This window comes from Bombyx mandarina, chromosome 23 (assembly GCF_030267445.1).
Source record: "Bombyx mandarina strain Sakado chromosome 23, ASM3026744v2".
Lineage (NCBI taxonomy): Eukaryota > Metazoa > Arthropoda > Insecta > Lepidoptera > Bombycidae > Bombyx > Bombyx mandarina.
Genome location: NC_143229.1, coordinates 18,432,989 through 18,459,397, shown reverse-complemented (window position 1 = coordinate 18,459,397; position 26,409 = coordinate 18,432,989). Strand labels below are relative to the sequence as shown.

Below are 26,409 nucleotides of genomic sequence, written 5' to 3'. Positions count from 1 at the left end.
AGAAACTAATGTTTTTCGTGTCAACGCACGAGCGAAGCATTATAATAATAACTGGGAACAAATCACGCACAGTCATTCAACCCCAATTTGAAATTCCCTATGTTATGGCCACCAGAGACTGATATACATACTTATATACGTTTAAATATGTACAAGATAATAAACGTCCAGACGAAGAGCAAACAAACCTGTTCATCACACGAATGTTTGTCCGATGTGGGAATCGAACCCACGACCCTCGGCACAACAGTCAGCGGCGCTAACTACTCCGCCACCGAGTCAACGAAGCCAGCAAGAATCATTCAATCAATCAAGGTAGTACAAAGCTCACCGCAGTAATTGGTCTGTCTTCTTTTGCCATCAGAGCGGCTCGCGGCGCATATCTTAAAGTCGGCGGTGTCTAAGTTGTGGCAGCTCGTCTCGGGCGTCGTCTCGCTGTCTCCCGAATCGCTGTCCTCGGATCTGACGGAGGTCGCCCCGGAAGACTCACCGCCGACCGCCGGCAGGATGGCTTCCGCCGACATTTCGATAGCTGACCACAAGAAAATCAATTCGTTAGCGTTTATGGTTCAAACAAACACGACGAATGCTGACTATAAGCTGGAATCCTCCTGGAACCCACTCTAACGAATTCAAGGAAATCGGTTAACTTAGATAAAATACGCCTTCATTTCTCCTCAGTCGAGGTTTTTTGGAATAAAGGATTATTGGTGGCCCGGAGGCCTTTCCAGTTTCACCAGGACAAGTGGGCGAGAAAAGGTTCAGCTAGGAGAGAAGGGATTTGCTTACAGCTGCCGAGCGCCTCCGGAGGAGACCCAAGAACTCAAGGGCAGCTGCTTCGCCAGTTAATTTACTACCAGATTGCAATCGCAACTCGTTGAGAAGATCCGGCGAGAAACTCAGTTGATGCATGGGTTAGGTTGCACGTCGAACTCTTTGCCGAGCTCGACGAGTACGGTTACCAGTTTCCCGAAACCAGCTAGAGTATTAGAGCTGAAGGCGCCTAATGCAAGAGTTATTGGATCTGATGGACCCGTAAGGACGTGTTTAGCGCCTCAGTCGAGGTGTGGATGCAACAGACAAACTCGATGCGCTTTGGCTGCACCCTTACCAGAAGTTTTTATTCTATCGCCCATTTAAAAAAAAAACATGGCTGATTTTTGTGCAATGTTCTTGTAGAATGTTTGTGTTTGTGTGTTTTTGTAGAATGTTCACGATTGACTTCCACGGTGAAGGAATATCGTGTAATTAAAATCAAACCCGATAAATTATAATTTGCTTATTACTGGTGGTAGGACCTCTTGTGAGTCCGCGCGGGTAGGTACCACCACTCTGCTTCTTTCTGCCGTGAAGCAATAATGCGTTTCAGTTCGAAGGGTGGGGCAGCCGTTGTAACTATACTTGAGACCTTAGAACTTATATCTCAAGGCAGGTGGCGCATTTACGTTGTAGATGTCTATGGGCTCCAGTAACCACTTAACATCAGGTGGGCTGTGAGCTCGTCTACCCATCTAAGCAATCAAAAAATGTGTCTTCTCATTCTCTTCACATGCACTCCATTCTTTTAGGTCTCTTTCCTTTCGCATCCAGTCCTAACCAACTATTTTGACCAGGTCAACCTCGTTGATTTTCTGCTCAGGCTACGACGTCCAGTACCAAGTTTCCATTCTAATACATTTGTGGCCCGCCGCGTAAAATTATTAAAACTAGAGGTCCCGCAGTAGTCGAAATTCAATTATCTCTCTCTCTCTCTCTCTTCGATCGGTTCCTCACTGCTGAGGATCGTGACTCCGTCCGATTTCGTCAACCAACTGTCTCCATCCATCCCGCCCTGCAGCCCGGTGGAGTGCGTCGCTGATAGGTATCCCCAGTTCCTCCGCTATTTGGTCCGACCATCGTTTGGGACCTCTACCCCTAGGCCTTTTTCCCTCTATTTTACCGGTCACCACAAGGCGTTCCAAATTGCTGGTATCCCTACGTGCAACATGACCAAAATACCGCAATATTCTTTGTAGGCAGATTGTGGATAGATTATGATTAATTATAAAATTTAATTATAATTAATTGGAATTGTAAGTTTGTACACTATTATGATTGTATTTTATACTTATATAGGCTACACTATAAAAAAATAAATAAAGACAACCAATATTTAATCTATTCTCAATTTGACCACAGACGTCAAGAACAAAAGTTTGACAATAAATAGTATGCATGCGTGTGTGCGTCAAATACATGGTTTGTAGTGTGTGTAATGTTTTCTTTATTGTTTTAATGTATCTTTTATGCATTATTTTAAAAAAATATTAGCATTGTGCACTTCTTCTCTATATTCTCTATAAGTGTGGAAAATTTCATACTCCTCCGTCCGCGAAATTTTCGTAAAAAGGAATACAAAGTTTTTGCTTCACGTATTAATATATCACACGTTTTTAACGAACGCTTCTCGAATATTCTCAATGCACCACCTATTAATAGCTAATTGATTTTACTTATGCGAGATATTTTTTGAGCGAAACGTAACTTCATATCGCTACCGTCAACGAACTCAGAATTGTGTTGTTTGAGACAGAACAATGTCATCTTTGAGATAAATGAGGTCGTTTCCTTAGTATCATTGGAATGCAGTTCAACACACCACCTCGCTGATTGAGAAATCAAACGCTTTTTATTGCTTTATTAACCGATTTAAATGAAAGAAGATTCTCGATTCAAATCTATTTTTCTTATTGCGTTACCTCAGAACTCTTTTCCAGGTCAACCGATTCTGATGATTCTTTTAAAACTGATGCTTCTCACGTGGTTTTCCATTTAAATCTTATGAAGGTTCAAACCAAAGGTTTTTGTTGTGTTATTATTTTTCATTTATTTATTGCTTAGATGGGTGAATAAGTTCTCAGACTATGTGGCGCTAAGTGATATCACAATAGAAATGGTTATATATTGAATATTTGCATTAGGAAATACGACAGAATGTTTGCTGGTTGGCTGATTTTACCAATCAATGGACCAATGGATTACCAAGATATAGATGACTTGTTTAGTTATTTTATTTATTTATTTACTACAAGGAGAACCAACAGCCAACTAACATATTTAGTATAATATAATCATATAACAAATAATAGAAACAAAAAGCCAATTAAAGGTCCTCATGAATATAAACAAATTAAAAACACTAGAGAAACAGAAACATAGAAACAAAAAAAAATTAAAACAATCACCAAGCAAGAAACAACATAAGCAAAGGAGGAATACACCAGACTAATTCAATCCTATATCACTATCACTACATAGTATAAAACAAAGTCGCTTTCTCTGTCCCTATATCCCTATGTATGCTTAAATCTTTAAAACTATGCAACGGATTTTGATGCGGTTTTTTAAAATAGATAGAATGATTGAAGAGGAAAGTTTATATGTATAATAACACCCATTAAATAGTGGAGAAAATCTATTATCAATAATAAATTACAGTCTAAGCGAAGCGAGGGCGGGTCGCTAGTATGTAATATAGGGTTGACCGCGAGAACCCCTCTACTTTGCCCAGGCTCTGACGCCAGGCGGATATATGTCGGGTAAAAGAGTACAAAGGGAATATTTTAGTGGGTAGGGCTCTAAAATATCCTTTGGCCCGTGGTCTACTCCCAACGTTTGCAGACCCACATACTCTGCATGCTTGTATGAAGTTGGACCCTCTGCTTGGTTGGGTATCATGTCTACCTTGCAGTCTTTCCGATATAACACAAACTTCTTCAGACGAGGATTGAAAATAGTGCTAGTTTTGTGTAACTGCTCGTCGTCGTAAGTCGTCGTAGTCTAAAGGATAAGACGTCCAGTGCATTCGTATCTAGCGATGCACCGGTGTTCGAATCCCGCAGGCGGGATACGGTACCAATTTATCTAATCAAAAACGTACTTAACAAATGTTCACGATTGACTTCCACGGTGAAGGAATAACATCGTGTAATAAAAATCAAACACGCTAAATTATAATTTGCGTAATTACTGGTGGTAGGATCTCTTGTGAGTCCGCAAGGGTAGGTACCACCGCCCCGCCCATTTCTGCCGTGAAGCAGTAATGTGTTTCGGTTTGAAGGGTGGGGCAGTCGTAACTATACTGAGACCTTAGACCTTATATATCAAGATGTGCAGTGCATGTACGTTGTAGATGTCTATGGGCTCCAGTAACCACTTAACACCAGGTATGCTATGAGCTCGTCCACACATCTAAGCAATAAAAAAAGCTATGTTCTTGCTATGTCCACGGGCGTTCTTGAGTTCAAAAGAAACAAAATCTGGTAAATATTTTTATTGTCGTCATAATGTCTTAGATTGGCGATTGCTCGTGAGGCACAATATAACATCTGCCCACAGCAATAATACTAACTGACGACCTCAACCTATCTGCCAAGAGCGATACGACAAAGAAAAATATCTTAGATAGGCATCTTTCGGGGCTTTAGAAGGTTCGGAAGATGCTGCGAACCAAGGTGAATTCTCGTAGGAAACACGGTCAGTGGCGCATCGAGCAATTCTTTTACAATCACATTTTAATCTGAGGAAACGAATATCCCGCGAACAGAGAACGGATTTTAAAGATTACTGTTTATTATTCTCAGAGGCTTTATTGTTATCGGTGCTCACGGGTATACGGCTCAGCGAGGTGCATTACATTGGAACTGTAGTAGGAAAGTATGTGAAGGCCAAAACCAGTTGAATCGCGCTGACGGTATTTTCAAGTTTGTTATTATTGCGCTTGTAGGTAGAGGTTAGATGAGCGGACGAGCTCACAGCTCCCCTGGTGTTAAGTGGTTACTGGAGCCCATAGACATCTACAACGTAAATGCGCCACCCACCTAGAGATATAAGTGCTAAGGTCTCAGTATAGTTACAACGACTGCCCCGCCCTTCAAACCGCATTACTGCTTCACGGCAGAAATAGGCAGGGTGGTGGTACCTACCCATGCGGACTCACAAGAGGTCCTACCACCAGTAAAATCTGCTATAAACAGACAAATCCTCAGCTACTTCGATCACATTGTCCGCTGACAGCCGGATAGCTTAGACAAAGTGATTGTGACGGGTAAGGTGGAAGAAAATAGACTCCACCGCCGATCACCTAGCCTCTGGTGTGACCAAATAACCACACTAACTGGGCTGTCGCTTTACGAGATGCTGAGGACGAAGTGGAAACAGCTTACGAGACAGACTACGGTCAAGTTTCTAGGACATGACCTTCAGTAATAAAGAAAGCGACGAAGAAAAAGAAGGCAGAGGAGCATACGGCCCATGATGGTGAGTGGTTACCGTCGCCCAAGACGTCAGTAATGCCAGGGGCAGAGTCAAGCCGCTGAATACCGTTAAGTACTGTCCACAAGCCTCGTTTGAAGAAGGACATGTCACGGCGCTCGGGAAACACCGTTGAGAGTAAGCTCATTCCAGAGCAGGATGGTACGTGGAAAAAAGATCTCTGGAAACGCACTGTGGATGAACGCCGAGGCTTTAGGTATCTAGGTAGGCCGATGTTATCCACCTCAAACGATTCCTCAGACCTTGCGTCTATACAAGATCATCATGACGCGAATATCGCCACAATTTAGAATCTCAGATCGATGTCTTATAGTTCTACTGTGGATCGGCTGTCCTTTGGAAAGCGTTCTTCGCAGCACAAATGGTCAACAAATAGTCGACTAGATCATAACCATAATCAATCAATGTTTGTTCATCGTCACGAACCCCCGTCAATGAACACACGAGCGCTACGTGTTTGCTTAAATCAGCTCGCAAATGTTCGATCGCCAACATGACGCATGTTATTTATGGATGGGGCAGGTCACGAATAAGGCATCAGAACAACGTGACGATTCGGCACCCGAAGAATATGAATCTTTTTTTATGAAGGAAGGATTACTGGTGGCCCGGAGGCCTTTCCAGTTTCACCAGGACAGGTGGGCGAACAAGGGCTCAGCCAGAAGGGATGGGGTTTGCTAACAGCTACCCGATCGCCTTCAAAGGAGACCTAACAACTGTAGAGTAGATGCTTCGTGAATGAATCTACTACCTGATCGGAATCGCGACCCGCTGAGAAGATCCGGCGAGAAACTCAGCGGGCCGATGTTTAGGTTAAGTGAATATGAATCTTCCACCCCTCCAGAAATAATTCGCGTTGATTCAATAAATTAGAACAGCCTAAACAGCACTAAACAGTTTTAGAGCTTTGTGAATTTCTTAATATGACTCTTAGAATGTACGTTTTCAAGGTCAAGTTTCGTAGTGTATATTAGAAGCGTGTTTTGTAACATCACAATCGCACAGTCAGGGTTTATGTAGATTGCCAGACTTGCAGGCTTAGATTCCGAGATTTCGGTGTACTGGGATTTGTTTAATATTTTCCAGGTTTAATTTTCGTGAATCGTGGTTTGATTTCGAGTCGATCATAGGAGTCGTTCGTGAATATTTGTCTTTATTTGTTATTGCTTAATTGAGTTAAGTGATTACCGGAGTCCATAGACATCTACAAAGTAAATGCCACCCCCTACTCTGAGATATGAGTTCTAAGGTCTCAAGTATAGTTACAACAGCTGCCCCACCCTTCAAACCGAAACGCATTACTGCTTCACGGCAGAAATAGGCAGGGCGGTGGTACCTATCTGTGCAGACTCACAAGACGTGCTACCACCAGTGGTTACGCAAATTGAAATTTTTGCGGGTTTGAGTTTTATTGCACGATGTTATTCGTTCACCGTGGAGGTCAATCGTGAGTTCAGGACGTATTTCAATAGAGAAATTGGTATCCGCCTGCGGGATTCGAACACTGGCACGATTGCGTCGCCCGATACACCGGTCGTCTTATCTTTTAGGCCACAACGAATCCATCATTTGTTTAATTTGAATGTAACAAACAAAAAATAACACAAGGCTTTTTAAACTTATTTAACTTCAACATTTCTCCTTGCTTTGCTATAACAGCAATTAATTGATGTCTGTCAAAACTATTCAGCTTCTTGCCAAATTGCGTCTCATAGGACATTCACGTGTATGGCATTTGATAGTCTATGTCCAGTGCTTCCCAATATTTTTCTTTCCCCTTTTATAAAATTTTTACACGCTTTATATTAGCTTAACTTGTATGTATGTATGTTTGTAACTGACTCCTTTAGACACGATTTTGACCCACTTTAAACGGCCAGATTTCATTCAAACTTTGTAGATTTATCGAGGACCGATGACAATACACCAATTTGATAAGATTATTCCATTATTCAATTTGCAAAATAAGATTTTTGCCAATTTATATAATTTTTATCTATAGTCGATAAGGCAGGAATTTATGTTAAAGTACTTAATAGTTTTAAAAATACGCTTTTATAGAAAATTTAACTAAAAAATGAAAAATAAATAATAGTTTAAAAAAACTAAAAAACACGCTTTATATAAAATTCAACTAAAAATAGAAAATAAATTTTAATAAATTTGAATTAAAAATAGTGTAAGAAAAAGCGTGGGGTGGTTTTCAGGATATTATCAAAATAACCCTTCTACTCATATCTGTTAATAAAATATTTATCACTACTGATATCATTCGATTCGATTCGTCTATTAAGTTATTAGTTATTAAGTTTTTAAAGCACATACTATAAACACAATACTATTTACACAATCCAATAATATTTATATAAGTTGACTGTGACTTCTCAGTGTTTCCGATATTACCAATATAAATTTCACGTATCCCCTAAATGAGACCTCGCGTGTCCCGGTACGCTACCACAGGTTGGGAATCGCTGGTCTATGAATAATCTACCTGTAGATGGATCGGGACTGTCTTAACTATATGAACCAACAATCTTAGCCACTCTACACCAATTACTTCGTTAAGGAATGACTTAGGCTCTAATTCCGGGACAACCTTGGCGCGCGCCTGTCATCTGACAACCCTAAATGAAAGTAGCCATTGGTTCGAAGATGCGAGGCAGGTGTAGGTCAATGTGCCATCTCTTCTATAATTTGGCGAACTTTTTTTGACGAGCTCACGGCCCTCCTGGTGTTAAGTGGTTACCGGAGCCCATAGACATCAACTACGTAAACGCTACTTGAGACACGAGTTCTCTCTCACGAAGTCTCGCTTTTATATTTAAGTTAAAGCCTCGCCTCAGAGAGATGCAGGGTGGTGGTGCCTTTTTTCCCTATCTATTTGTTGGTAGCCTAAGGGGCTATTCCAGATACGCGCGGACGTGTGGGTGAGCTCACGGACTCAACCTGAGAGAATTTGCTAACACTAGCCCTAGCAAGAGTAGTACCGCGCTGAATCCACCACCGGATCGGAAACGCGACGATCGGGAGGATCCGAAATGACGTGTTTAGGGCGACGTCAACTGTGTACCATTCGGTCCCCAGGATCTGGTACGTAAGCATTTCTCAAGGTGGACTTGGCTTTACTTTAATGATGTCTACGGACTCCTGCAACCGCTTAGCTGTCAACTGGGCTGTGAGTTCGCTCAATTATCTCTAAGCAACAAATATCGAGCCGTACTCACAAAATTAATTTTAATCTTTAAACTAAGAGACGTAACGTAATGTGCATCGGGAGGTGTCATTGACCGCTACACTCGCTCGGAGGTCGTCCCCTCACCTACATCTGTATGAGACCGCAAATCTGTAGCTATAATAGTAAATAAATGATAAATCGAGTATGTTTTTAATAGCACCGAGCACAGGGATCTAGACAGCATAAACCGTGCCACAGATAAAACAAACTTGTAATGGCGTCATTTGAAATTAAGAGGTAGTTTTTTTTTTCTTTCTTCACTTTAAAGTCCTCGGAGAAATAGTTCACTAGTGGCTTATTTTTGAATTAGCCATCGACACAACTGCCAATTATTTAACACCGTTGCGATTTTAAATTCGATGTAATGAAATCATAATAATATGTTGCCTCGAATTCTCTCTCCCTCCCCTTGCCTTCACCCTCGAAGGGTGCACAACAATCAAAGCCACTCCGTCAACGATTAAGGGGTCTTAAAAAAGTAACGATTTCATGAATTTAAGCTTTCTGTAATTTTCCTTTTTTTTGTATTTAGACATGTTCAGAATTAAAAATGCTTCATCACAACCAAGTCAATTCTTCATTTATTGATAATATAATATAATATTCATTTATATTTTTCATTTTACGCATTTGATAACGCTAACACGGATGACAATTTAAATAGGAACTTTTTTAAAAAGCTTAGAAATCGTACTTCTTTTGTTTTTAATAATATTCTAATATCCAGTTAATTTTTCTTTCTTATTGTATTATATACTGATTATATAAAATTGCCGAGTTTCAACACGCATTACTGGAAAAATAGCAAACAAGTTAGAATTTGAATTTCGACTCAGTGATACGAATGAGATTTGGGGTAGTTTTTAATGTATAACTCCTAATTTAACGGTATTTATAATATATAGTTAAAGGACCACGTGCCTGTTGTCATGACAACAAAACTGTACGGTAACATTATGGTTATGAGAATTAAATCAAATAACTCGCTTTTGGGCCCAAATTTGAAAACGACCCTAAGACGTGGAAACGACAACACAGGTGCTTTTTTTAAATTCCACTCCCTTAAACATCCCCAACCGAAAATAATCACTCAATAATACTTTATTGTGTATTTGATAGAGAAAACAATTCCTTGCGAATTCATTACGAAACAATAAATTCGTTCATATATTGATAGCGGTTGACGGACCCAATTCACTTTCAATGAACCATTAATCAATATCTATTCAGGTCATTTAGTATTGATACATTAAGTTGGAACCAGAGCTAGTCCAGTCTTCGGTCGCTCGCTCGCTCGCCGGTCACAAAGAGAACGTATCGTCATTCATTAGGTCAGAGATTGATAAATAAAGTCTGATCTAGTTTTTATCGCAAGAAATTTTGGTACTTACGTATTAACGCCACCGCGGCAAAAATTCGGTTAAACTTTCCTATATTGTCCGTCGATTTTGGGTCGTGGGGGTGGGGGGGGGGGTAAGGGTTACCCCCACTAATCCTACCCCGTGGAACCCCATGGTTATGAAGATATCCACGGTAATTTTTTTTGATTAAAATTGCATTATTTAGTCAAACTCGAAGGGAGCTTAAGTTTGAATCCGCCTTATCTCCGGCGCTGCGGGAAGAGCAGCCCTTCCGCCCTTGCGTGCCGAAGCACGGCCACACGTGCTCCGTCACAGCGGGCGAGGACTGCTCTCCCTCCGCGCCTCCGTTTTTTTAAATACACTCTAGGGGTAGGGCAGACAAGACCAGGTGGAAAGTGGTGTGCTCTGATTCGCTTTTCCATATTTTTCGAGTTGTCCACACTTGCTAACAATTAAATTTTTGCCGCGGTGGCGCGGTGGCATTAATACGTAAGTACCGAAATTTTATATTTGACCGTGATCAATTCAAACTGCTTCTAAATTGCTAATAGGGACAAAACGAAAGACCAGTTCAAAGACCCTTTTTCTACCGTTTACGTTTCGTGTTTCAACGGGAGATCCTTTAAGCAGGTTTAATTGGTAGTCCGAAGTTTTATTTTTTATTACTTAGATGGGTGGACGAGCCCACAGCCTACCTGGTGTTAAGTGGTTACTGGAGCCCATAGACACCTACGACGTAAATGCGCCACCCACCTTGAGATATAAGTTCTAAGGTCTCAAGTATAGTTACAACGGCTGCCCGACCCTTCCAACCGAAATAGAAATAGCAGGGTACCTACCCGCGCGGACTAAGGATTAAAAAAAAAAAAAAAAGACACCGTGGACCGATGGGATAGTCAGGACGGGCTGACCTGGACGAGATTGGCGGGTGATCGAACTCTCCATTATTTATCCCACATTGTGGTAGGCTTTCCCTAGTCTACTCCTTCACTTGGCTTTGTCTTCGACATGCTCGTCAACAACATTGCATTTGAGTGAAGCAAGTTCTTTTGTCTTCCCCGTTAGTGTTCCAACATTCAATATAACGAAGCGAGTAGCGGGTGATCGAACATTATGTCATAGAAAAGGGAGAGCCTATGCCTAGCAGTGGCTATGAAATGGCTGAAGATAAATAAAATTAAAACACAAACAAAAACACAGCCACACACACGGGTTGATTTGGTTAGCTGGTGACCTGTCTTGCAGGTTCTTTGTAAGAGCTTAGTATGGATTGTCATAATCGTAGACCTTTTTTTTTTTTTTATTGCTTTGATGGTTGGACGAGCTCATAGCCCACCTGGTGTTAAGTGGTTACTGGAGCCCATAGACATCTACAACGTAAATGCGCCACCCACCTTGTGATATAAGTTGTAAGGTCTCAGTATAGTTACCTATGACCTTAATATGGATTGTCATATCTTTAACCGCAGAAGTGTCGGGCTATCCATGTCCCGCCGATAATCTTACTGTAGTACAATAAATAGAAATATTGCGATTAATTGTATTGTTATAGACATTATCGTGACATAAAAGTGTATGACAATATTGCTTCTTTAATAAGTATTATTTATGGTTTTTTTTTTAATTATTTTTTATTGCTTAGATGAGTGAACGAGCTTAAGTCTTAAGTGGTTCTGGAGGCCAAAGACATTTACAACGTAAATGCGCAACTCACCTTGAGATATAAGTTCTAAAGTCTCAAGTATAGTTACAACGGCTGCCCCACCCTACAAACTGAAACGCATTACTGTTTCACGGCAGAACTAGACAGGGTGATGGTACCTACCCGTGCGGACACAAGAGGGTTTAGAGAGACTTTAGAACTTATATCTCAAGGTGGGTGGCGCATTTACGTTGTAGATGTCTATGGACTTCAGTAATCAGTAACCACTTAACACCAGGTGGGTTGTGAGCTCGTCCATCCATGTAAGGAATGTAAATAAAAAAATAAAAAAAATATTGTTACGCCGCAGTAAGAGCAACGCCATCTATCGTCGAATACCAGAAACGAATATTAAAAGAACAAGTAAAATTGAGAGCGCTCGAGAAGTACAACGCCGTCTATTGTCAAATGGCGGAAACAAATATTGAAACTACTCGACTTGTCAGGAATACTCTCGATAATTCTAGGGATGTCGTATCGACTATAAAAGCGTTGCAGAAATGACACGAAGTCAGTTAGTAAACGGATCTACTCGAAGCGAAACAGCGAACGGATCACCTGAAGCGAAGCGGAAGAAATGAATTGAGAATTTTAAAGTGTTCTTTAAGTGTTCTAAGTGTTCAAATAGTTTCAATTTGTACTTCGGTAGAATTTTTATTTATCCCGAACCCCAGCGCGTAACATTATTATTACATTATGTTTATTTTTAATTATAATATATATTTACTCGAAGAAAAATTCCCAAGTGACTTGGCGTTGAAGGAATAGCATTGTGGAACAAAAATCAAACCCGCTAAATTTTACAAATTGTCGTAAATAGCTCGTGGATCAACGAAGAAGCAATGCTAGGCGATTTTGAGGTTAGAACAGCCTCTGTACTTTAGCAATTGAGATATAAACCTCAACCTCATTAATCAAGAGTTCCAACGCTATCAATTAAAAAAGATACATTTTTTTTGTATTTTTTTTTAGTTTATTTATGCACAAAACCAATTCCAATCATTACAGTACATAGTATATTAGCTATATAGATCTAATCTGGATTGCAATCCAAATGGTATGTGCATTCAGCAAACCCGTATAATGTACATAGCTTTAGCTATTGAAAACAAAATTACAAATTACAAATAAGAATTATTGATCGTGTTCCATTAGCTTCATTTACAGATTGAACTGACGATACCAAGAAAGTAAACAAGTGATTATTGCAAGTTACAATGGAACTTTTACAAAGCGTTTCGATTACAAGGTTCACGGGTTCATGTGGTTTTTTCCGTGTATGGTCATTTGTGTGTGTTTGTGTACCTATGTGTGTGTGTTTTATGTTCTCCGCTTACTAATAAATTAATGATTTAAATTAATTAATATTAATTTTTGGTTAGAAACAGCTTTTACGGTTTGATCTAGTGTATTTTTCTTTCCTACCAAAGCTTGTAGCCTTGAGAGGCTATGCTAGCGTAAGCGAGCGATTAGGTAAGCTCATGGGGCTCTAACCTGACGTTGTTGCTAACGCGAACCCTAGCAAGAGCCGTGCTTCGCAGAATCTACCACCGGATCGGAAACGCGACCCACTGAGAAGATCCGGCGAGAAACTCAGCGGGCTGTGCCTGTGGGTTAGTTGTTTGGTAAAAAGTGGGGAACAATGACCGGTGCTTGAGATACCTAAAAGCACCGTTAATGGATCGGGAGGATCCGTAATGATGTGCTTAGGGCGACGTCGACTGTTTACCGTGTTTTATTACTGTCGTCATTATATCGAGGGGAGAAAGGCGATTTATTATTAGATTAAAGTGATATTTCGCTTAACACGCTACATTTATTTTTGTAATTAAAGGTGCGTTTTGTTTGGCATTAGCATCAACGGTTCGATGTTTTTAATTGAACTTCTATTAGGCTTACTCCATTCGAATAGCTAAAGAAGTTTTTTTTTTATGATATTTTTTCCAAACCTTAAATGGCTCTCGTGTGAGTTGCAAAAATGTCCCTTAAACCAAATAGCTAGCCTTTGACCACTGTACTGGTGGTAGGAACTCTTGTGAGTCCGCACGGGTAGGTACCACCGCCCCGCCTATTTCTGCCGTGAAGTAGTAATGCTTTTCGATTTGAAGGGTGGGGCAGCCGTTGTGACTATTCTGAGTGAGACCTTAGAACTTATATCTCAAGGTGTGTGGCGCATTTACATTGTAGATGTCTATGGGCTCCAGTAACCACTTAACATCAGGTGGGCTGTGAGCTCGTCCACACACATAAGCAATAAATAAAAAATAAATAAACTCGATATTGTTTCCGAAATTTCGAACGCCAGTTTTCATGGTCACGGATGACCGTAGTAATTTATTAATGTAACCTTTAACAACTAGCTTCAATCGAAAATAAAATTTTATAATATAGAACAGTATAACAGACAAACACGTCGTGGCCTAAAGGATAAGACGTCCGGTGCATTCGTATGTAGCGATGCACCGGTGGTCGAATCCCGCAAGCGGGTGTCAATTTTTCTAATGAAATACGTACTTAAAAAATGTTCACGATTGACTCCCAAGGTGAAAGAATAACATCGTGTAATAAAAATGAAACCCGCAAAATTATAATTTGCGTAATTACTGACGTCTTGTGAGCGTGAGTCCGCACGGGTAGGTACCACCACCCTGCATATTTCTGCCGTGAAGCAGTAATGCGTTTCGGTTTGAAGGGTGAGGCAGCCGTTGTAACTATACTTGAGACCTTAGAACTTACATCTTAAGGTGGGTGGCGGCATTTATGTTCTAGATGTCTATGGGCTCCAGTAACTAGGTGGGCTGTGAGCTCGTCCACCCATCTACGTAATAAATAAATAAAACACGTACAAAAATGGCTACTACAATCCAAGGACTGTTAAATGATAAATAACTCTCAGTAAAGAAGTTACATATTCGCGTTACGATTTTTTTTATCGATTTAAAATTTTAAGAGACGGTTCATGGTCATAACTGCTCTACAAATTGCGCAGTCGAAGATATTTAGTTCTAACACATACATAATATAGTGGCTTTGTTTCTGCTTTTAAAATCAGAAACATTAATCTATACGAGGGCGGCACTGAAAATTTCGGGAATTAACGAAGTGACACAACATTACTATTTAAAAATGTATTTATTGCTTTTCGAAGTATTCTCCGCGAAATTTGACACATTTTTCCATACGATGGAACCAATCACTGAAGCAACCATTCCATTCGGAAGTTGGGGTCTCAAAAATGGCCGTTTTGTAGACGTCCACAGCTTCTTCAGGTGATGAAAATCTCTGTCCACGCAATTTATTCTTTATTTTAGGGAAAGTATAGGAATCATTAGGGCTTCGGTCGGGGCTGTACGGCGGATGGTCTAATAATTCTATGTTTTCTTGCTCTAAAAACTCTTTTGTTCTGTGCGCGGTGTGAGAATTCGCATTGTCGTGATGGAGGATGATGCGGCGGTTGCAGTTCTCTTTACGGAGTTCAGAAACGACCTGTGGCAAACAAATGCTAGTATACCATTCTGCATTAACCGTTCTTTGTCCCTCAAGAGGAATAGTCGTAACATGGCCGGTTTTGGAGACAAACGTGGCCACCATTTTTTTTTGCAACACTCCGTGAACGAACAATCTTTGTTGGCTTTAACTCATTTTCGAACACCCAAACTCGTGACTGGTTTTTTGTTTCGGGTTCGTACGCGTATATCCAGGATTCGTCACCTGATACAATGTTGTATACAGCATTTGAGGATCCTGCGTGGAATCTTTCGAGAGTTCTGACGCACCAAGTAACGCGAGCCGCTTTTTGCTCTTCACAGAGCGAATGCGGTATCCATCGGGAAAACAACTTTTTTACACCTAATTGTTCATGCAAGATTATTTGTATTTGACTCATGCCAATGTCTAAAGTTGCCTGAATTTCGCGGTATGTCACATGTCGATCTTCCTTTTTTTTTTTTTTTTTATTGCTTAGATGGGTGGACGAGCTCACAGCCCACCTGATATTAAGTGGTTACTGGAGCCCATAGATATCTACAACGTAGACGCGCCACCCACCTTGAGATACAAGTTCTAAAGTCTCAGTATAGTTACAACGGCTACCCCACCCTTCAAACCGAAACGCATTACTGCTTCACGGCAGAAATAAGCAGGGCGGTGGTACCTATCCGCGCGGACTCACAAGAGGTCCTACCACCAGTAATTACGCAAATTATAATTTTGCGGGTTTGATTTTTATTACACGATGTTATTCCTTCACCGTGGAAGTCAATCGTGAACATTTGTTGAGTACATATTTCATTAGAAAAATTGGTACCCGCCTGCGGGATTCGAACACCGGTGCATCGCTTCAACACGAATGCACCGGACGTCTTATCCTTTAGGCCACGACGACTTTTAAAATTCCTCAATCAGCTTACGCACAGCATCAACGTTTTCTTGGGTGACTGCAGTTTTTGGACGACCTTGACGGTGATCATCACTGAGCTTGACACGTCCACGTTGAAACTCAGCAAACCAGCGATAAATTGTGGTTTTGGATGGGGCTTCATCACCAAATGCAGAAATCATCCGGTCAACACACTGTTTTTGTGTTAAACCACTTCGAAAGTCATAATAAATCATCGCTCTTGAATTTTCTCGAGTCAATTCCATTTTCTCAACGACTAAACAAGTTTGACAAAACCTCGTGACAAGACCGAGAATCTTTTTTTAAATAAATAAATGGTATTCGATTTTTAAAACCAAGGAGTTTTCAATTAAAAAGATTTTAATATGACAGGAACAGTGGAAATATTCCATTCCCAATACTTTTAGTGCAGCCTAGTACTTAGTCTGGCCATAAATACTGTTACAATTAAAAATAAACAAGATATTACATTTGAATTTGGAATCTGTCATTTTTATATGATTGCTCATTGAGTTTTCATATTTTGGCGCCAATACATTGTACAATCTTTTGCGATATTAAAATGGAGTGGGGTGATAAAGACAACCGAATCGCTGTGATTGCATTACACAAAGTAGGTATGGAGCCAAATGCAATTTTTAAAACTCTCCATACCTTGGTATTAGTAAAATGTTTGTGTACCGGGCTATTAATAGGTGCAATGAGACCTCCTCTGTTTGTCAGAGAAAAAGATGTGGCCATCCACGTAGTGTTCGTACGAAAAAGGTGGTCAAAGCAGTAAGGGAAAGAATTCGAAGAAATCCTGTCCGAAAGCAAAAGATTTTATCTCGGGAGATGAAGATAGCACCTAGAACCATGTCGCGTATTTTAAAATATGACTTAGGACTTGCAGCCTATAAGAGACGTACTGGTCATTTCTTAACTGATAATTTAAAAGAGAATAGATAGGGTGGTAAAATCGAAACAACTACTGAAGCGGTGCGCAAAGGGGGGTCATAGAAAATTTTTGTTTACGGATGAGAAATTTTTTAAAATTGCGCAACATTTTAACAAACAAAATGACCGTATTTATGCTCAAAACTCTAAGGAAGCTTCCCAATTGGTCGACAGAGTGCAACGTGGGCACTATACGACTTCAGTGATGGTTTGATGGGGTATTAGCTATGAAGGAGTGACTGAGCCATACTTTTGTCAAAAAGGTATCAAAACATCGGCACAAGTGTATCAAGATACCATTATTGAGAAGGTAGTGAAGCCCCTTAACAACACCATGTTCAATAATCAAGAATGGTCCTTCCAGCAAGACTCGGCGCCAGGTCATAAAGCTCGGTCTACGCAGTCTTGGTTGGAAACGAACGTTTCGGACTTCATCAGAGCTGAAGACTGTCCGTCGTCTAGTCCCGATCTTAATCCGCTGGATTATGATTTATGGTCAGTTCTAGAGAGTACGGCTTGCTCTAAACGCCACGATAATTTGGAGTCCCTAAAACAATCCGTACGATTGGCAGTGAAAATTTTTCCCATGGAAAGAGTGCGTGCTTCTATTGATAACTGGCCTCAACGTTTAAAGGACTGTATTGCAGCCAATGGAGACCACTTCGAATAAGCTTTTTATACTTTAAATTGTTTTATATTTATGTATTAAACTAACACACTGGAAATGAATGGAATGTTATTTGCAATAGATTTATTTTTATTTTTAATTGTAACAGTATTTATGGCCAGACTAAGTATATATTTCTTCTGTGCGTGTGTTTGTGACTGAATTCCTCATAAACGGCTGGACCGATTTTAAAGAAATTTTCTGTGTACCTTCAGGTGGATTCGAGAATGGTTTAGATTTACAAAACAGCCCGGCAGATGGCGCTGTAGTCGGTATCTAGATTATTTATCTTTCCTAGAAATTATTTATATGTGTTACCGGAAATGTATGAAATCAAGGAATTGTATACAAATCCTAGGAAATGTGTACAATTCCGATACTATTTAGGAAATGTATAAAATATTGTTTGAAAAACTATTTAATGCATAGATATCCTAGGAAATGTTTAAATTTCCTCGGAATTGTATATAATTCCAATATCGTATTAGGAAATGTATAAAGTAAATGCTTTCTGTAATCAAACACGTTGTTAATAATATTTTTTTGTCATACCGTAAAATAATAATAATATATTCATATTATCTTACTAATTAAAACTTCTAAAATCAACTATCTATTAACTTTTAACGTATCACAAAATCAACTTATATTTATTCTTATAAAATCAAATTTTCATTTGGCAAGTAATCAGTCTGGTAATTAAGTAATTATAAATGTCAAAGTATAAAAGTAAATCTTTATATTATATTACTTTGTCAGTCCATATAGCTATTTATTTTTGCAGGGTAAGCTCGAATGGCATTTGGAAGTACATAGTACTTTATTTTTAAAACACAGACATCTTGATGTAGCACAGTTTTTCTTGCAAAGGCACATCTTAAATCCCTGGCCGGTTCCAGTGGATTGCAAGTTGGCAACGGACCGTAGTGCAAGACTCGTCCCGCTGTCCCCGCGTACCCACCAATATCTTAAATGTTTTACATTTCCGATTGCTATTTAGGAAATGTATAGATTTCCTAGGAAATGTGTAATGTGTAAGTATAATATAATTTATTTCACACATTTCCGTGCGATTTTAGGAATTACATACATTTCCTAGGAATTGTATACAATGACGGATTACATACATTTCCGGTAACATATGCAAAACAACGTTTGCCGGGCCAGCTAGTAACTACATGTAATTGATAACTGGAAACCAATTACCTACATATAATTGATAACTGGAAATATTCATTTTGTGGTTTTGATAAAAAATAAATAAATACAGAAATAGTAATAAATACATATACCTAATTAACTGGGAACAAATCACGCAAGGTCATACCAATTTATAATACCCTATATTATTGGTACGGGAGACTGATAATCATATATTTTTTAATTTTTTTATCGCTTCGATGTATGGAAGAGCTCACAGCCCACCTGGTGCTAAGTGGTTACTGGAGCCCATAGACATCTACAACATATTGCGCCACCAACCTTGAGATATAAGTTCTAAGGTCTCAGTATAATTACAACGGCTGCCCCACCCTTCAAACCGAAACGCATTACTGCTTCACGGCAGATTAAGGCAGGGGGTAGTACCTACCTGTGCGGACTTACAAGAGTTCTTACCACCAGTACATACATATACATAAAATTACGTAATATTGTTTAAATATATACATAGATAAATAGAAATAGATAAATATATTTGTTTGGTTATGGTAATTGAGCGTGACTTGTATTTATTGTTTTGAGATATTTAGTTGTCCTTTTAAGACATATTTAAAGATTTAATATAAGAGAAATATAAAATTTATGCGTTGCTCTTGGCGGTTGAATTTGAAAGAGAGTTGGTGTCATGGCGGACTTCGCTCATTGACACTTTCACGTTCAGAAATAGAACAATATTTGTTTATATATATATAGATAATAAACACCCACACGAAGAACAAACAAATCTGTTCATCAGACAATGTTTAGCCGATGTGGGAATCGAACCCACGACCCCCGGCGCAACAGTCAGAGCCGCTAACTACTGCACCACGGAGTCAGTTAAAGTTAATATAAATGTTAATAACATTGCTATCAATTCTGAATTGATTTTAAAATTAGTTTAAAACTTAAAGATGGCAAATGGCAATGGCATTTGAGTTCTAAAATTTATATATATATTTTTTATTTAAAAAATTTCATTAAATTATAAATTAGTAATGTAATATCAAACTTTAAATAAAAGTATTTATGTTAAGATATATTTTACCAATTTATAGGCAAAGGTGTTTGTATCGATACATCAATGAAATTAATATACATTTTAATAGTAAACTTAAAAAGGTTCATAAATATAGGCAATAGAAAGAAAAAGAAAAAATACACACCACGGAATCCAAAAATAGAACGCTCAATTTTTTCGTGCACAGCAAATCCTCAAAACAAATTTTATTTTCACTAAAAACTTTTTTTAAATATTCGAAATAAGCGCGCGCGCATTCTCGTACGTCGTACGGGTAAGGCTCGAGTCGTACTATTGCGAAACTTTTAACCTTAGCGCGCTACCATTCATCTGTCATCTATGGCCTCTCCTTCATATAATTATAATCCACGAATAAGTGTTTTAGAAGCCTTTGCCTTGAAGATCCGAAGCATTAGGTGCTGACCGGAACTTTGACTCGTAGAAATTGGCGGTAAAACTACATTTTTTTTTTATGCTTCTTTGCAGTTGTTTTTTTTTAAAGATTTTTGATATCGGAATAATAAAACATAGATCTTTAATATTAGAAAAGGAGAAACGCTAGTTGACTTCAGTCAATTTAAAAATCATTATAAAACAACAGTGAATTATATTGTAAACAAATTGGTAAATTGGTCGCTTGTATAATATGTAAATGTCGCGTAATGAATTAGGTACCATTTTTATTTCCTTTTTTCTCAAAAACAGCGAGCTAAATATATTTTTGGAGTAACAAAAAAACGAGTGCAAAACGTGCAGGCAGCTTAAAATGACTTGCGAAAAAAATTTATGAAAAAAAAAAAAATAGATATTGACATTTTTATCGAGCTTTTAATTAGTTCGTACGTCATTGGAATGTCATTTTAATCGTCTTTCAGGACGTTAGTTCGTTAAACTTGAAAATTTGCACGCGCATCGCGGACCGATGACAGTAGGTGTACATTAAATTCGACAGATGCAAGGAATAACATTGTAACATTGTAATAACATTTCACTGGTGGTAGGACCTCTTGTGAGTCCGCGCGGGTAGGTACCACCGCCTTGCCTATTTCTGCCGTGAAGCAGTAATGCGTTTCGGTTTGAAGGGTGGGGCAGCCGTTGTAACTATACTGAGATCTTAGAACTTATATCTCAAGGTGGGTGGCGTACGTTGTAGATGTCCATGGGCTCCGGTAACCACTTAACTCCAGGTGGGCTGTGAGCTCGTCCATCCATCTACGCAATAAAAAAAAAATAAAAAAAATAACTCAGTTTTAACTAAATATTAATTATTTTTCTAATGAAATACGTACCTACTCAACAAATGTTCACGATTGACTTCCACGGTGTAGGAATAACATCAAGTAATATAAATAAAACGCAATGTTATCGCATTATTGAGTATTTGATAAATCGGACAAATGTTATTTAATATGGCGATAATAAAAAAAGTTGCTCCTTTTTTTAATTGCTTATATGGGTGGACGAGCTCACAGCCACTCTTGGTGTTAAGTGGTTACCGGAGCCCATAGGCATCTACAACGTAAATGCCGCCACCCACCTTGAGATATGAGCTCTCAGTATAGTTAAAACGTCTGCCCCAACCTTCAAACGGAAACGCATTACTGCTTCACGGCAGAAATAGGCAGGGCGGTGGTACCTACCCGTGCGAACTCACAAGACGTCCTACTACCACTTATTACGCAAATTATAATTTTGTGAGTTTGATTTTTATTACACAATGCTATTCCTTCACCGTGGAAGTCAATCGTGAACGTTCGTAAGTACGTATTTCATTAGAAAAATTGGTACCCGCCTGCGGGATTCGAACACCGGTGCATCGCTTCAACACGAATGCACCGGACGTCTTATCCTTTAGACCACGACGTATTAAGTACTGAGTATTCAAAACGTCAGACAAATATATTGAACAGGTAAAGTAGTGTTAACTATGTCTAAGATTGGCGAAACCCAAACAAAATATTATTATATAGATAAAGAGAGAGATAACAGATGTTCCAGAAACAAACAAAAAAAAACAGATTTTTAATACATAATTATAAATTAAAGTCTTGATGTATCAGCGAGGATGTTTATGAAAATATTTGATTTATTTGAAAAAAAAAAAAACTATTTCAGTGATAAATCGGCTATTCGAGCTTCTGGTAAATTCGATAGTGGGTGTTTATAACGATAACGTTGTCGACCGCGGAGTTTCTCGCCGGATTTTCTCGGTGGGTCGCTTTTCCGATCCGGCGGTAGATTCTGCGAAGTACTGTGCGAGCTTTTTAATGTTCTCTAAAGCGTAAAAGTTGAAAAAAGAATGGAAAAGAAAGAAAAGAAAAGAAAAGAAAAAGAAAAGAAAAACAAAAGAAAAAGAAAAGAACAGAAAAGAAAAAGAAAAGAAAAAGAAAAGAAAAAGAAAAAGAAAAGAAAAAGAAAAGAAAAGAAAAAGAAAAAGAAAAAGAAAAAGAAAAAGAAAATAATGCATTACCCTGCGCTTCTGAGGTGGTTACGTTAAAAAATTGAAGTCAAGCAATAATAACAACAGTGTTTATGTTTAATTTATGTAGTTAGTTAGTTAGTTTAATTTATTAGGAATATTGTGTTCTTTTTTTATAATTATAATTGTTAAATCAAGTAGTTCCTAAGTGTATCTGTATAGTAAGTTTAGTATCTGTAACAACTTTTAATTTATTTATATGTTATTATTAACTGCTTTTTTTTGCTTAGATGGGCGGACAATATTAAGTGGTTGTCGAAGCCCATAGACATCTACAACGAAATGCCACTACCCACCTTGAGAGAAGAGTTCTGAGATCTCAGTTTTTACAAGACAACGGCTGCCGCCCCCCCCCCCTCCTCCCTTCAAACCGAAACATCTGCCCGCTGAGTTTCTCGCAGGATCTTCTCAGCGGGTCGCGATCCTGATCCGGTGGTAGACGCATTCGCAAAGCAGCTGCCTTCGAGGTCTCGATTAGGGCCGCGAATGCGAGGGCGAATGTTAGCAAATCCTACTGGCTAACCGCGCGCTCGCCCACGTGGCCTGGTAGAGCTGTAAAAGCTTTCAGGCCACTCTATACAACTTTTATTTAACTTTTACGCTATCGAGAATGTTCAAAAGCTCGTACTAAGCACACTGCTCTTGCTAGGGCTAGCGTTAGCAACGCCTCCTGGTTTGAGTCCCGAGAGCTCACTTCAAAAAAAGAAAAGATGCACGTACACGACGCAGTAAAACACGATTTTGAAAGTCATTACTTAAATTGTTTTTTTTTCGACCAGAGTATAAAAAAGGTTACAAACTTAAATGATAAGAAACCATCTAAGACGTTTTCCGTGGATGATTGTCAAAGGGTCACCGACCTTTTTATCTATCGAGACAAATAATTTTTGATTGCTTCCTAAAACGGAATTGCCTAATGTTATTTTTTTTTTAAGTAAGCAATGTGTTTTTAGAGCGATATACTAGGGCAGTGGTCGGCAAACTGGTCAACCAAAGAGCCAAATATAGCTAACACACAATTGAACATTTATTTAAAGAGCAACTTTTTTTAAATATATTATCGACTATTTGATTCAAGCGAAATTTTTGCAACTTCACAGGGGATTAGATTAAAATTTTAAAATTTTGTAAAAAAATACCACTAAAAACAATTCCTCAGCTATTTGAATGGAGTAAGCTTATTTGAAGTTCAATTAAAAACATGGTCGCGTGTTCAGCGAAATCTCGCTTAAACCACCCCTCGATATATTTCTATATGTTCACTCGTCTCTAACAAGGCAAGACAAGAAGTGTTATTCGTTGCTTGAACTAAGCATTTCGCGGAAGAGACATAGTCCAGGACTCAAAGAGACGCATGTTGCCGACCGCTAAACTAGGGTATACCATATTAAACATATAATAGTCATGTGTAAAATATTGCAACCCTTAACAAAGTGAATGAACTAGTTCTTTTAAAACCTGTAATGTTGCCATCATATTTATGCAAAAAAGCAAAATTTTAAGCCTCAAAATTGCCTTTTTTTTATTTATTTTTTTCAAGCGGAGTCGAAATTGGCTGCGTTTTATTATGGCTTAAACGAATCTGCTAACTTTTTGGATTGGTAAACTAAGTCACGGTTCAACCGTTATTAAGTTAGAACCCACAGATAATACAAAATGTTTGCCGCCAATTTGGGATATTAGGTTGAAACCTGAATTGTATAATTAGATATTCAATTATTCACACCAGACTGTGATTACTTCACATCAGAGTTTGGCAGGTCGATGTTGCACCATTAGGTGGTACAATATGTCCAGCCGCCAGTATATTGATGATCGTAGTAATCTGTTAAATTCTGAAGGGTAGAGTTGGAGATAAGTGTGCAGTTGTAAACAGCAAATTAAAAAACATTCGTAGCATTAAGTTCCGCCCTTCGTCGGTCTACAGAACAGACACCCGCTCGGTGGAAGATCCCTCCTCTTTATCGTCCTCATAAAGTCAGTTGAGACCCTCGTTTTAATTCGGGTATCGGTATTCAAACGGCCGTCTGGTGTAGTGGTAAGTGACATGATCACTACATACGGGGGTCGCGGGTTCGAATCCCGCTAAGGGAAAGATATTTGTATGATAAATATAAATGTCTTTTCCAGGGTTATGAATGTATATTAAAAAACTATATGTATGTGTATAATAAAAATCTTATATTTATTTCCGTTATCTGGTACTTGTAACACAAGTTCTTTACGAACTTATCAAGGGACAAGTTAAAATGGCGTGTAAAAAAAATTTTTAAAAAAACACAAAAAAACAGTAAGGAATCCTGTGCTAGTATTTCCATATACCTAAAAAAAAGGTGGCCTACGGTATTCTGTGCGATTCTGTAAAAGTTGTGTCTATTGTCCAGACTTAAATGGCAACATTTATCTATGACCAAGGGCTAACGAACCGGTATTTGCCAATATAAAACACTTGACCCCGACTTGAAACTTGACACAAAATGATACATTCACTACGTTAATGCTTCATACATAAATTACATAGGTGTGCACTTTGTAATAAAATATATCATCAACCATAGAAAAATAATAAGTAAACATACTTACTGATGGACTCTAAGTCCATGTCATCATGGAGATGGGCCACGGTGGAACGTCGGGTAATGAAATCGGAATAAAATGATCGGAGGCTTAAATAAAATTGCGAGCTATGACAAGTAGAATTGAATTAATTAAATCCAGAGGTATATACTGACATAAACTGGTGATAGGACTTCTTGTGACTCCGCACGGGTAGGTACCACCACCCCGTCTATTTCTGCCGTGAAGCAGTAATGCGTTTCGGTTTGAAGGGTGGGGCAACCGTTGTAACTATACTGAGACCTTAGAACTTATATCTCAAGGTGGGTGGCGCATTCACGTTCTAGATGTCTAAGGGCTCCAGTAACCACTTAACACCAGGTGGGCTGTGAGCTCGTCCACCCATCTAAGCAATAAGAAAAGGCGAGCATTGTGTGCAGTGGCGTGCTATTGGAGAGACTTGTATGTCCTGTGATGGATTTAGACTTGATGGCGCCTTAGACCCTGTTTATCGCGCCGTCCTTAACACATTGATTGCCATGTAGGTCATCGGTGCCCTACGCGGCGCTCTGGAGTAATTACGTCGATTTCTGTTACTAAGGCCTGGCCTGGGTTGCCTAACTTTACCTTCTTTTGTTTGTTAATGTATGTCTGTCTTTTAGGTCTCTTAGAAACATATACCTTTTCCAGTATCTTCGGTGTCTAACTGTAATATCTAGTATTCCGGTGCCTTAGTAACAAAAATCGACATAATTACTTCAGTGCGTCACGTAGGGCACCGGTGACCTACATGGCAATCAATATGTTAACATATCAGTTAAAAGGCTAATAATAGAATAAATATTATTAATTTTGGTCGAATATTTGTATATTAAAATAACTTTCTGAACTCATTTTCAGAGGAGACTACTGTCTTTTTCCTTTTTTCGTCTCTGATATTTTCGCATTTCAAATATTTTACCGCCCCTCAAACCTTGTCGCCCTGGGCGCGGACCTCACAGGCTGGGGATGGAGGGCGGGGCAAGTTGGAGTCGAACCGACTAAAACCTCCTGTCGCTCCATAACCGACGTTCAAACTTCGCATCAGACAAAACTCATGAAAAGGCAAAGGGGGGAAAGTGAAGCGCTTAGTGCGCAGCACATCTCTCCCATCACCCTCCCCCTCGGGACGCCGGACCGGCGGTCGTCGGCGCCACGACCACCAGCCCTCTCGGTCGGCAGGCTATCCGAAGCCCGCCTTGATGGCGCCGGTTAGAGTGAGTACCTCACAGGCCTATTTTTTAATTTTTTATTATTGCTTAGATGGGTAGACGAGCTCACAGCCCACCTGGTGTTAAGTGGTTATTGGAGCCCATAGACACCTTTCTTTCTTTTTTTTTATTGCTTAGATGGGTGGACGAGCTCACAGCCCACCTGGTGTTAAGTGGTTACTGGAGCCCATAGACATCTACAACGTAAATGCGCCACCCACCTTGAGATATAAGTTCTAAGGTCTCAGTATAGTTACAACGGCTACCCCACCCTTCCAACCTAAACG

The 26,409-nt window shown here is 39.2% G+C and overlaps 1 protein-coding gene across 2 annotated transcripts in view; it reads right to left on the bottom strand.

The window, feature by feature from the left end:
* The window catches only part of LOC114244157 (scavenger receptor class B member 1), a 50,590-nt gene extending 29,408 nt beyond the window's left edge, over positions 1-21,182 (bottom strand). The window contains exons 1-2 of one of the 2 annotated variants that reach the window (XM_089737562.1): positions 21,127-21,182; positions 332-532 (exon numbers count right to left, since the gene is read on the bottom strand). In XM_089737562.1, coding sequence (XP_089593688.1) covers positions 332-524 — 193 coding nt within the window. In that variant the 5' untranslated portion in view covers positions 525-532; positions 21,127-21,182. Of the gene's footprint in view, positions 1-331; positions 533-19,982; positions 20,148-21,126 lie in introns of those variants that run through there. The other variant, XM_028175877.2, reaches the window with a different exon arrangement.
* Between the last annotated feature and the right edge of the window lie 5,227 nt (positions 21,183-26,409).